Here is an 11,658-nt window from a genome sequence, read left to right on the forward strand (position 1 = left end):
TTGTCCTTTGCAAACAAGCAAATTCTGTGATTCTGTGATTCTGTGATAGAGCTCTCATCTTGCTTGGTACCCACAGGGCCACAGAACTACAGCTGTCAGGACAGACCAAAGAAGGTTGCACTAGGAAACCTTCCCTCTGTATAGACTCCATCATCAACACCTCAGAAACTGGCTCCTCTGCAGTGCTGCTGTCAGACAGGCTTTATGGAAACCTCACCTCAGAGGCCTGTTGTGTCTGGTGCAGTCAGGAATACTACACTTTGGAAGCTGGGGAGTGTTGAGCATCACCTTGCTTTAGCTTTGACTTCAGGAACTTTGTTACTCTTCCCCTTCCAAGGAGCCTACCAAAACGACGTGAAAGGATTTGAAAGGAGATGGATACCAATCTTTTTTTTTTTTAGCCAAAAACTTAAGTATTATCCATAAAACACACACTCCGCCTCTTGCCGCTCCTTCTCCATTCAGCTGGGCAGAATGCCTAGACTAGCTTCCCACAGCACATCTGCAGCATTTCAAGCAGGGTGCTCTGCACATTTAGCTGCCGGTGCTGTAGCCCATAGCAGAGCCCTCAGGCACACTACAGGATGTAGAAATTCACAGGTATGGTTCTCCTGTATAAGTCAGAAAGAAGTCCAATAAGACACCCAGAAAAAGCTCATCGATGTAACCAAGATGTTACTTCTGCAGTTTAATTCCTCCTTAACAGCTCCCTTTACAGGAAGGCCGACTCACTTTAGTCTCCTTTAAAAAAATAGATTATTAAAGCAAATTGTGTTAAAAGCTGACGTAATATATACCAAACAAGTTGTTTTTCTCAAGCCTATTTATCGTAATACAAGATTTTAAAGAAAAATGCATGCTTAATTTACATCATTTCCTGCATTCTTACCAGGAAGCAATCCACTCACTTAAATAACAGTCTCATGTGCCAGAGTGCATCAGCTTTTTCAGCGCTACTGTATTACTCATTGTTCTGTTTGGAATATTCTCTTCCATAATAGGTATTACTAAGTATATTAGGAATCCCTTCTCACCACTGCTGAAAATTGAGAATTGGACTAAAAAAATTAAAAAGACTGAAGTGTTTCATATTAGTAAGTGCTGAGAACTGCTCAGTTCCTGATTATTTGGGATGAGAACTGTGGTTGCTACAATGTACAAAAGGATCAGAATATTTATTTAAGTACCTAAATATGGTTAAACACCATACTTAGAACTCAAAGTACCACAAATAACACAAGACATCAGTGAAAGGGATAGACTGTACTTCACTTATCCACTGTACACAATTGCCTATTAGTACACACACGATGCTTTCCCTCCGCTTTTCCTTTCAAAGTTTGGTAACAGCAAGAAGAATCCTAGACCAGGGTAGAAGAACCTAGCAATCACTAATTACTGACTTCATGCAAACATAGAAATTAAAAAGGGGAGAGAACAGCTACAAAACAAAGACAAAAATAGCGATCCGGAAATCCAAGCCCATCTTGGATCAGACAGGTCTAAGCAGAGTCAGAATTTGTCATTTACTAAGCTACTCACAGGCAGAATAAAAATGTTTAGAAGACTCAAAGTTTTAGCTTTAAATAATTACAAAGAGGGCATTGGATCATGATTTATTTACTTCAAGAAACTTAGATTTGCCGGAAATTTAGATGCCAGATCACAGTTTTGAAGAACTGGGTACTTGCATTTAGCTTTCCATAGGCAATACTGCACAAATACATTATTTGCAATCCTAGACACATCAGATCTTTATGTTCCGCCCCTCAGTTTTCTGATGTTGATGCAACCTTCTGTCCTCCATAGAGGTAATTTCACAACATCAGTTTCCTGGCCACTTGTCAGAAATAACTAGCCAAATTAGACTGAACATTTGCTAGTTTTTAAGCATCCAGATCCTTAAGAAGAGGTAATTGGCCTTCCTTCTTAACTTCCAGACATATTTAGAAGAACAACAAAACACACACTATATAGTTCACACACCATTGTAGATTTCAACAATTTTTGTGAAACCTTGAGTGTAGTAAACATGCACACATACTAATCAGACATCACAAACTTGCAGAAGTTACGGGTTTGGCTCATTTGTTCAAATACACTCAGAGTAATTTATTAACTAAATATCCCTTTCTAGTCAACAGAGCAAACTAGTTAAGTCCTGGATAAAATAAATTGCACCCTGAAGTGCATAAGTTAAATACAGCAGCTTCACTCTTGACAGCTCCAATGACAACATGGTAACTTTTCCTGTGTCTAATCATGCCCATTTGAGCAGGGGTTTGTTTGTTTGTTTGTTTAGTTTTGTAAGAAGCGCTAAAGATAACTTCTGGTTTTCCCCCATTGAATCTTTAGAGGAAAGCAGTTAGAGGAAGGTTTTTTCCTCCAGAACAGCAGCAGTGCTCATCTTGCTGCTTGTCACACAACTTTCATTTTGGGGAAGGTTATTTATAAGCCTTGGAAATATTGGGAAAGGAGAGAAGAGGATTCAAAGGAAGAATTCCTATTTCAATACAGAGCACTATGTTCTTACAGAACAAACCATAGAGTGAGAAAGAACAGATTAAGCTAAGGAAAAAAAAGGGGAAAGCAATTAACTTTCGGCTTACTGTAATGGATTTCTCATCTCAGAGTTACAACCATCTATGTGTAAATTGTAGTTTGTTTTCATTTTAAACAAATACAGCTCTCTAGGAGGCATCATACTCAGAAATAATTTATCCAGACTACTGTCTGCCAAGTGACTCATCTCTTCTGATGACACAAATAGCTCATAGCCAGCACACTCTCTTGGGCGCCAACTGCCATTATGGAACAAGTTCATTTTCACAAGGGAACAAGTCTCCACAGATGAACTTTGATTTGTCTTAAGTAATAACTCTTCTTCAAAATTAAGCAGCCTAATTCTGTAGTATTTTACATCTTGCATAGTTTGATAGAACTTTTCCCCATTCCGCATACTTGCTCAGTAGCGGCTGCTATAGTCCAGTCTGCAAAGTTGATTTTAAAAGCTTCTGAACACAGACATTGCTATGCATTCAAGTACCAGATTGAGTAAATCAGCGTTGGCCATTCTGGTATCCACTTAGGAAAAAATTTTGCTGGTTAGCTGTTTGTTCAATAGCTAACCACTGCAAACTTAAAAATCCAATACACACAACCAAAAACAACACACCAACAAGATACGCATACACCTCTCATACATCGTCCTTGAACTCCGAGTTGCACCATCCCAACACATCAGTGTTGCTTGGAGTATGAGGAATAAAAGTGAAATGAAGGCCACAAAGCCCTGAAAAGGCTCAAGAAGTTCACAGAGTCACATTGCAGTGGGAGTGAGCATCAGTTATTTCATGTAAGGAAAGCTCTGCCACCAATTGTAATTATCAGCTACCTTCTCTACCAGCTAAAAAAACATCACCTCATCATCTCAGGTCTCAATAGACATTAAGCCCACGTTTATTTTTAGTTTAAAGACCAAAGTTTCTGAGAACAGGATCTGTCACCCTTCAGCTACATAGAGAATAGTTTCAGGATAGGTTGCCACTCATGATAGAGCATTAGAATCTCAGCAGTAGCTGTAGAAAGCCAGAGGGACTGAGAAACCCTAAACACAGCTCAAATACATTTTCCTGACTTTTTTTTAAATGCTATTATCCTGTCTCTGATGCATCTGAGCCACAACAGAATGCTGTCTGAAAGCACTAAGAGTAATTCAAAAGAGCAGCAGAAATAAAAGAGCAATGAAAAAATAGCTATGAAGCATTAATTTAAACATTTTTAAGTTTAATGATACCCCATTCAAATGTCACAATAGTTTCAGGTTGTTGTAATAAAGGTTTTTCCACACTCTACTTTGCCCAAACCATTTGAAGTTTTCTGTGCTGTGTGAATTGTATAAGCAGGAGGAGACGGTAAAAGATGAGAGTAAAATAAATCAGGTTTTCTTCTTTATAATGATATCTCCCCTACATCTGTCCTGATTCAGTTGATGAGGACAGTGACAACAAGAAGTCAATTAACAGTAACAAAATTCTCTTTCAGAGAAGTCAGCACAGCTGCTGTCCTCTCAGCTTTCCCTTCAGTGCTGAGTCTGAACACCAGTTCTGGGTTGCAATGAGAGAAGACACTGCATTCATTTCATGATCACTGCTGTCGCTCTCACATTTTTTCCATACAAAGGAATAACTTTTCACCTCCATCAAGGGAAAAAATTTATATGCACTATTTATCATGACATTAAGCAGAAACCAATATTCTGTTGGTTGCCTGATCAATTTAATTCCAAAACAAACCGCAGTCATTTACTTAAAAAAAAAAAAGAAGCGTTAGAAGACAGGCATTCTGGATTAATTCCCCAAATAAATATAAAAAGATCAGTTTCTAAAAAACTAGTTATAAACTTATTACCTACTAAATCCTTCATAAAAGCCAAATACTTCAGAATTTTTTTTAAAAAAGTAGAAGTTTACTTCAGATTAACCAGTTTACACTACCTTCTCAAAGAAGAACTGTGGAAAGAAGGAATTACCCATAATTTGTTTCTCAGATGCATCATCAGTGTAATTTTGTACAGATATATGCAAGGTCATAATTTTCCAGTATAAGATAACTCCGATATCTGTTTTCAGAGGCATGTACCACCATTCCTGGACTCACAGTGAATTATTTACTGTGATAATGCATTTCTTGGTAAGAAAACAACTTTTCATTACTTGGAACTTCATTTTTAAAACATAGTTCCTTAATTATGAGGCTTTAAGACTTCTTTGTGGAGGAAGAAAAAAGCAGTGTTGAATAAATATAGTGTTGTCATAATCCATCAACTTCAACTACGCTTCCCTCCCCAAGAGATTTTGCATTGTACCATACCACTCATTTGGTGATCAACCTCCCGTTCTTTTATCCCTGAAAGAACAGGCTGTTCCCATGACCTAGGTTTTTGTAAAAGTACAGACTTTTTGGTGTGTATATGTACACATAAACACGAATACAAATAACTAAGAAACTTCAGTTATTCTCTTCAGTAACTTCCTGCCCCAGGACAGCTTGTTAGGAATGATCACACAACACAACGGAAACACAACTCAATGGAGAAGAAGAGAAATTGACAGAGTCTGTTTCGTAGATCCCTAATAGACATTAATCTGCACAGACACGCAGGTTGTTTGGGGTTTTTTTGCTTTGCTAAGCAGTCATGATGGCTATTAAAAATAAACCACAACATGCATTACTTTTCATAATGGATTGAAAACTCCGTACTGGGTGTATTGAGACCTTCGATCAATTGAAATGGAAGACGTGAGGGAACATTCACCAGATACTACTGTAAAAAAGACAACGACCGCCTCTCCAATTACCCTCAACAGGAAGAATTTCTTCCTAATCTACATCTTTCCCCCTCCAATTTAAAGCCATTCCCCCTCATCCTATCACCCCATACCGTCATAAAAACTCCCTTTCCAGCTTTCTTGTAGGCCCCCTTCAGATACTGGAAGGTCACTATAAGGTCTCCTTGGAGCCTTCTCTTCTCCTGGTGGAACAAGCCCAACTCTCTCAGCCTGTCCTCATATGGGAGGTGCTCCAGCCCTCCGATCATCTTTGTAGGCTCCTCTAGACCCGGTCCAACAGCTTCATATCTCTCTTTATGTTGAGGATTCCAGAACTGGACACAGTATTCCAGATGAGGTCTCACAAGAGCAGAGGAGAGGGAGAGAATCCCCTCCCTCGACCTGCTGGCCACGCTTCTTTCGATGCAGCCCAGGATACGGTTGGTGGCTTGGGCTGTGAGCACGCACTGCCGGCTCCTGTCAAGCTTCTCATCAACCAGCACTCCCAAGTCCCTCTCCACCAGGCTGCTCTAAATCATATCATCCCCCAGCCTGTATTTACACCACACTGAAAACCTTTGAACAAGTGTTATCTATTGCATTACATGACTTAAATTCACCCCTTAAATCATGCTTTAATGTTTCCTGAAAAAAATGGGCTTGGGCTCAGTACAACTATCAGTAAGAAAGTCACCAGAACAGTAAACTGTTCTTTCCTACAGTACCACTACAGTAAGATAGAAGCTTCATAGAAACAGAACATGCTAACAGACCAAGCCAGTAAAGCACTGAAATAACATGACAGCAGCAGAGTAAGGTGAAAAACAGTCTGGTTTTCCTATTGCATTTTCCTATACTACTACATAATGAAGACGCCTGGAGGAAGTGTAAGGGAAAGTTGAGGGTACTTCTACGTTGACGTGAAATACCACTGTCAATGATTTGTTAGCGGTCACGGTGTGCATGTTTTATAATGCACAAGTATAGCAGGTTTTTCAATCAGATAAAAGTACATCCTCCCACTTGGCATGTAGACACTGCAATTGTCTTATTGTGGCAGATGTAGGCATACAGAAGGCTAAACACAATTACAGATACCTAATTGCAAATTGTAATATTTAGAGCGGTAAACATCAGAAAATGAGAACCCAGGACTGAGGTTTCTATATAATTAGCCATTACATGCAATTTTCTTGCTACATTTTAGACTTAAGAACTATAAGCTGCATCCCTAATGAAAATTAAGTAGGTTAAAATTCATTTAGGAAATGAAGGCTATCTTCACAAAAACTAAATCATCCTAAAACCAACCCACAAACCACAAATTTAATCTGCAGCAATACGCTCAAAGAGGATGGGATGAGCCCAGTAACCTGCACTTAATTACATTCCCAAGCTTTTTAAAGAGTAATTTAGTCCTGACTTTTTTAGAAATTGAGAAGGAGGAAAAAAATGACATTTGGAAGTTGCATTAATTTTACAGAGCTCAAAAACATGACTTAATCCTTTCTGTCATAAAGGGGGTTAAAACTATACCTTTAACATAGCAAAAAATAATAAAAATTTCCCTTTGCACTGAACACTAAACATCATGAAGGTAAGTTTTAAATTTCAAGGATTAAGAGACACTGGGAAGCTTAGTGTGTTCAGAGGTGGCTATTTAGACAAATGTCTTCACAGCCTCGCTGTAATGCAGAAGAGAGTCAGTCCTTCATTTGGAAATCAGGAAATGCCTAATTATCTTTCCAACACACCCAGATTTATTCTACACTAACAAGCAGCACCTGGTACAGACACCTAGGATGAGCAGCCGCCAGTTTTACAGTCAAGCTTTGCACTCAGCTCAACACAATAGTGAACGTTCATGTTTTCTCACTTGCTTTCTATCTTCATATCATCTTTTATCTCCTCTATTTGGCATTTAAACACTTTGAGGCAAGACTTGTATATTTCTGTAAGCTTGGCGTTTCCTCATTTTGTGTGGTGTTTGGTTTTGTTTTTTTTTTTTAATTTTAAAAATAGCACAATAGTACAATGCCACAACAATACAAATAATATTACCTTGAAGGAAATAGCTCTGGATGAAGAGCCAGCGTAGTGGAGAAAAAGGAACGGATTCGAAATTTGGTAGTTTTTGCAGTTAACTCAGATACAATTCACAATACACGTGTTGTTGTGATGACAGCTACTCTTTTTGATGTCACTACAAAGTCTTCTCTGCCAGAGGACCATAAGCCTCAAGAAATTTTGTGTTCTTCCTTGGAAAATCAACACAAGGGTGACAGCTATAAAATAAAATTTGCCAACCTGTATATAAACAAGTCTGGGTTTTTTTCACTTGACCTTATAGTAAAAAACAAAAAAGTGGGTTGGATTTGCATCTTCAGGGTCAGAAGAACATGGAGAAAAAGTACCAGAGACATTTTGTTTCTATGAAGGCACATCACATTTACTATAATTTCCTATTTGTGTGATCCAGGAATAAACAAATTTACCTCTTGTACAGGTTCCTCTTCCAGGGCAGCATCATCTACTGCAGGCTGGTGAACACAGAGAAGAGGGGAAAAAAAAACTTGTTAATATATGTTCTTGGGAAAGACGATTCTAAGCCAAGTTCTAGCACAAAATACAGTCAGTTTACTTTTACTCAGTAAAGTCATTCCAAATCTATACTGTTATAGCAGGCACGTTCAATTCTTCACACTTAGCATAGTTAAATTAACCTTTGAATCCATGAGGATATGCTTTCTCCAATATATATATAAAATGTTAAGAGATATAGGAGAATGCAAGAGCACACTGACACTATTAAAATTGCCGAAACCAGATTTCTCATAGAAATTGCACAAAAATGAATCGGGAACTAAACATGATTATGCATGAATAGTCTAAACGAAAGACCTAGAACAGCATTTCTTGCCAAGACAACAGAATAAATGCATATATAGGACTAAATTTTCTCATATTTAAATATCGTCATTTAATGGGTGCTAAGATCAAACCTATTAAGCAGAAGCCTTTGGAAAACAGGTAGAAGGATTATATAGAGCTTGATCACACAACCCTTCCATGGGGAATACATTCCAAAGGCTGTAATCCACTTCTCTATCTACCCATCTAGAGATCAATCAATAACTTTGCCTGCCCACAGAGAAATTCTAGACCCAGCAAGTGTCCCAATTTTCTTGCTTACTTGTCAGACAAAAGTTAATGACTTTGAGTCAACAGGTGAAAGAAGCAGAATTTTGCTCCTATTTTCCTTTATAGAAACATAATACAGAACATGCCCTCAATGCACTCTTCCTTATCAAGAGATTGATTTGCTATAAATGCCATCTTTAATAAACTGCATGTCATTCCCCTGAGTCATCCTTTGGCATTCATAAATGCCTCTATTTTAAAAGGGTTTTTGGCACTAAGGAAGAGGAGGAGAAAGAGGTCTATAAAGATAAAAGAACGAAACAGTCTCCCTCCTTGTCTACTAACTGTGAAAAGATTCCGTGGAAAAGAACAACTAGCAGACGATCATGAAAACATTTTATCCCACACACATTCAGAGCCCATGACAGCACCCTCGAAGAAGTCCAATCACTAGTGTTTAAGCTACATTCACCTAATAAAAGATGAAATGCCATCACCATTTGAAAAGACTGCCCTTCATGGAAAAAAGCCCACAAGAAACAAAATATACTTCTACACAGATTTGAACAAACAGTAATTTAGGAATTCTACCTATGGCACGCTTTTAAAGGTTTATAAGCTATAGCGTATCTTTAATGTGCTTATAAGGTAATAAACGGTGATCTTTAATGTGCTTATAAGGTAATAAACGGTGATCTATCTGTTGTTCTCATTTAAACCACAAAATTCTATGTCCGTAATCCCTTAATCCCCTGGAAACTTTTTTGAAGTGCAATTTTAGAAAGAGTGAGAGAAAGTGTAGCAAACAACTACCAACCTGAAAACCAAACATCTGATTAACTAGCTTTGTAATGCACTCGTTACACTTGGTAAGGAGACTCACATGGTTTCTTCTGGAAGAAAAGTCTAAATGGTCCTCTACCAACAAAAGACACGACAACAGAAAGCTATTGTCCCAAGCAATGGACATTAGGCCTTAGTGCTGGAGCTTACCCTATGGTCTAAGAAAGTTTTTCCTTGAATTTGATAGCAGAAAAAGCTATCTGAGCAATGACTCAAGTGTTCTCTGTCTGGCACAGAAAGAAAAATATTGGACACAAACTGATTTTAAGAGGAAGGGAAGGTGGAAGGAAGGGAACAAGACTGTTCATAGACTGTACAAGACATGTACATAGACTTTGAATACTGTGGTCAGTGGAAAGGCACACTGGGGAGGAGAGGGGAAAATTTCTATGTTGTTCAGCAGAAAACTCTTCACCACAAGTATAGTCATACAAGTCTTCTCACTAGCAAAAGTGCCTTAACAAGGTGACAGCTGACTACTTAATCAGGAACACTAAGCTGTTTCCCAGCTATAACCCCTTTGTTATGAGATTCCTTGTATGGTGCAAAGGGGAGCAAGTGGCAGCACTTGGAAGTGAATTGCACGATACAAACCTCTACAAGCCCCCAAACTCACTCTTAATCTAGGGATTCCAGAATGACCTATACTGGTATATAATATATTCTAATATTACTTTTGCTCTATTGTTTAAATACATAAACTAACACTCCACAAGAAACATTTTCCACCGTTCAGCAATTCCATTTTTGAGACAAGTGTTTTGTGTAGCTTCTAATTTGGCTGGATAAGTTATACTCCCCTCTGTGTCTCTCCCCAAAAGCCTGTTACAGTAGCTCAATCAAATAGTCAGGAGGATGGGATGGGCAGGGTGTTAAAAAAAATAAATATAAAATCCACACCTTTTAAGTTTCACTCATCTACTTCTGTCACCTGCTACAAACATCTGTCCTCTGTGGGGAAAAAGCTGACCAGAAATACTTTGTTTTTACTGCACTACTCAAGAGCTGCAGAAATACTCAAGAATCCACCATGCCCATTACCGCACAAAAAGAATATTGCTTTCTTGAGACAAGTCAGTCTTAAATTACAGGTCATGAAAACTCCAGCAGGCAAATTTTGATCATATATAGCACAGCAGCCAGCTAGGTATCAGTGTTGCATTTCCAGTATGATCCTGAAAGCACAGCCTTGTGCTTACAGGTAATGGACAAGCGTCTGACTTTTGTGTTGCTGCTGAAACAAACACAAGGAAGCTCAAAAAATCAAAATAGGAGCGAGGACACTGACTTATCCTAGCCTCAAATTAGAGATCACAGAATGGTTTGGGTTGGAAGGGACCTCGAAGATCATCCCTGGGATGGGCAGGGACACCTCCCACCAGACCAGGCTGCCCAAGGCCCCATCCAACCTGGCCTTGAACACCTCCAGGGAGGGGTGAGCCACGACTTTTGGGTAACCTGTGCCAGTGCCTCACCACCCTCATAGTGACCAGTTTCTCCCTTATGTCTAGTCTAAATCTACCCCCTCTCCGATTTAAAGCCATTTATGGGAGATCACCTACTTCTCATTCGAATGGGAGCCCAAGTCCTGCTCGGGCTGCCTCGCAGGTTCGCCCCCGTTCCAGGCTCTCCGTCCGCCCCGCGGCTGCGGCACCGCTCTGCCCCGAACCGCTCCAGGAGCGCTGCAACAGGTTCGCACGCCTCTCCCCGCTCCTAGCAGCGACTGGAGCGCAGAGAGGATGCTCCCAGCATCCCGTTTCGCGAGGTGCGGGCCAGCGAACGGGTGGTGGTTTTTTTTCCTTCCCCGGGTGCAGCCGCCCGCATCCCCCGCCGCCGCTCACCTCCGTCTCCATGGGCTCCACCTCTATCCCCTTCCATAGCTCCAGCAAGTGGGCGATCGGCATGGCTGGGCGACGCTTTGCTAGAAGCCGGGATTCAAGCACAAGAAAAGCGCGGAGGAAAAGCGGGACAGGAGGAGGAGGAAGAAGAGGAGAAGGAGAGAGGAGGAAGGCACCGGGACCTCCCCGCCCGCCCGCTAAAAATGTCCCCGCGGGATCCGCTGGCAGCGCTCGGCACAGCCCCGCCGCCCCGTCCCGCTCCTCCCGGCTGCCGCCGGCGTAGCTCGCTTTGAAGCCGTGGCGGGGGGGGGCGATGGGGAGCTGATCCCAGGGATACTGCGGCGGCGGGCGCTGCTATGGCAACGGGAGCGAGCCCGCACCGACCCTGCTCCCCCGTCCCGCAGCGCCCCGGCAGCCCCGCCAGGCACCTGCCGGGGGACAGGGATGGGGCGCGGGGGAATAAAAACAAACTAAACCCGCGGCTCTTTCCCCCAGTTCAAGACCTT

The 11,658-nt window shown here is 40.7% G+C and overlaps 1 protein-coding gene across 1 annotated transcript in view; it reads right to left on the minus strand.

The window, feature by feature from the left end:
* The window catches only part of RPS6KA2 (ribosomal protein S6 kinase A2), a 288,113-nt gene extending 276,700 nt beyond the window's left edge, over positions 1–11,413 (minus strand). Inside the window, exons 1-2 of the mRNA XM_054063331.1 lie at positions 11,156–11,413; positions 7,826–7,870 (exon numbers count right to left, since the gene is read on the minus strand). Coding sequence (XP_053919306.1) covers positions 7,826–7,870; positions 11,156–11,218 — 108 coding nt within the window. The 5' untranslated portion in view covers positions 11,219–11,413. The remainder of the gene's footprint in view (positions 1–7,825; positions 7,871–11,155) is intronic.
* Positions 11,414–11,658: the final 245 nt, after the last annotated feature.

Source organism: Cuculus canorus, chromosome 3, assembly GCF_017976375.1.
Source record: "Cuculus canorus isolate bCucCan1 chromosome 3, bCucCan1.pri, whole genome shotgun sequence".
Taxonomy (NCBI): Eukaryota; Metazoa; Chordata; class Aves; order Cuculiformes; family Cuculidae; genus Cuculus; species Cuculus canorus.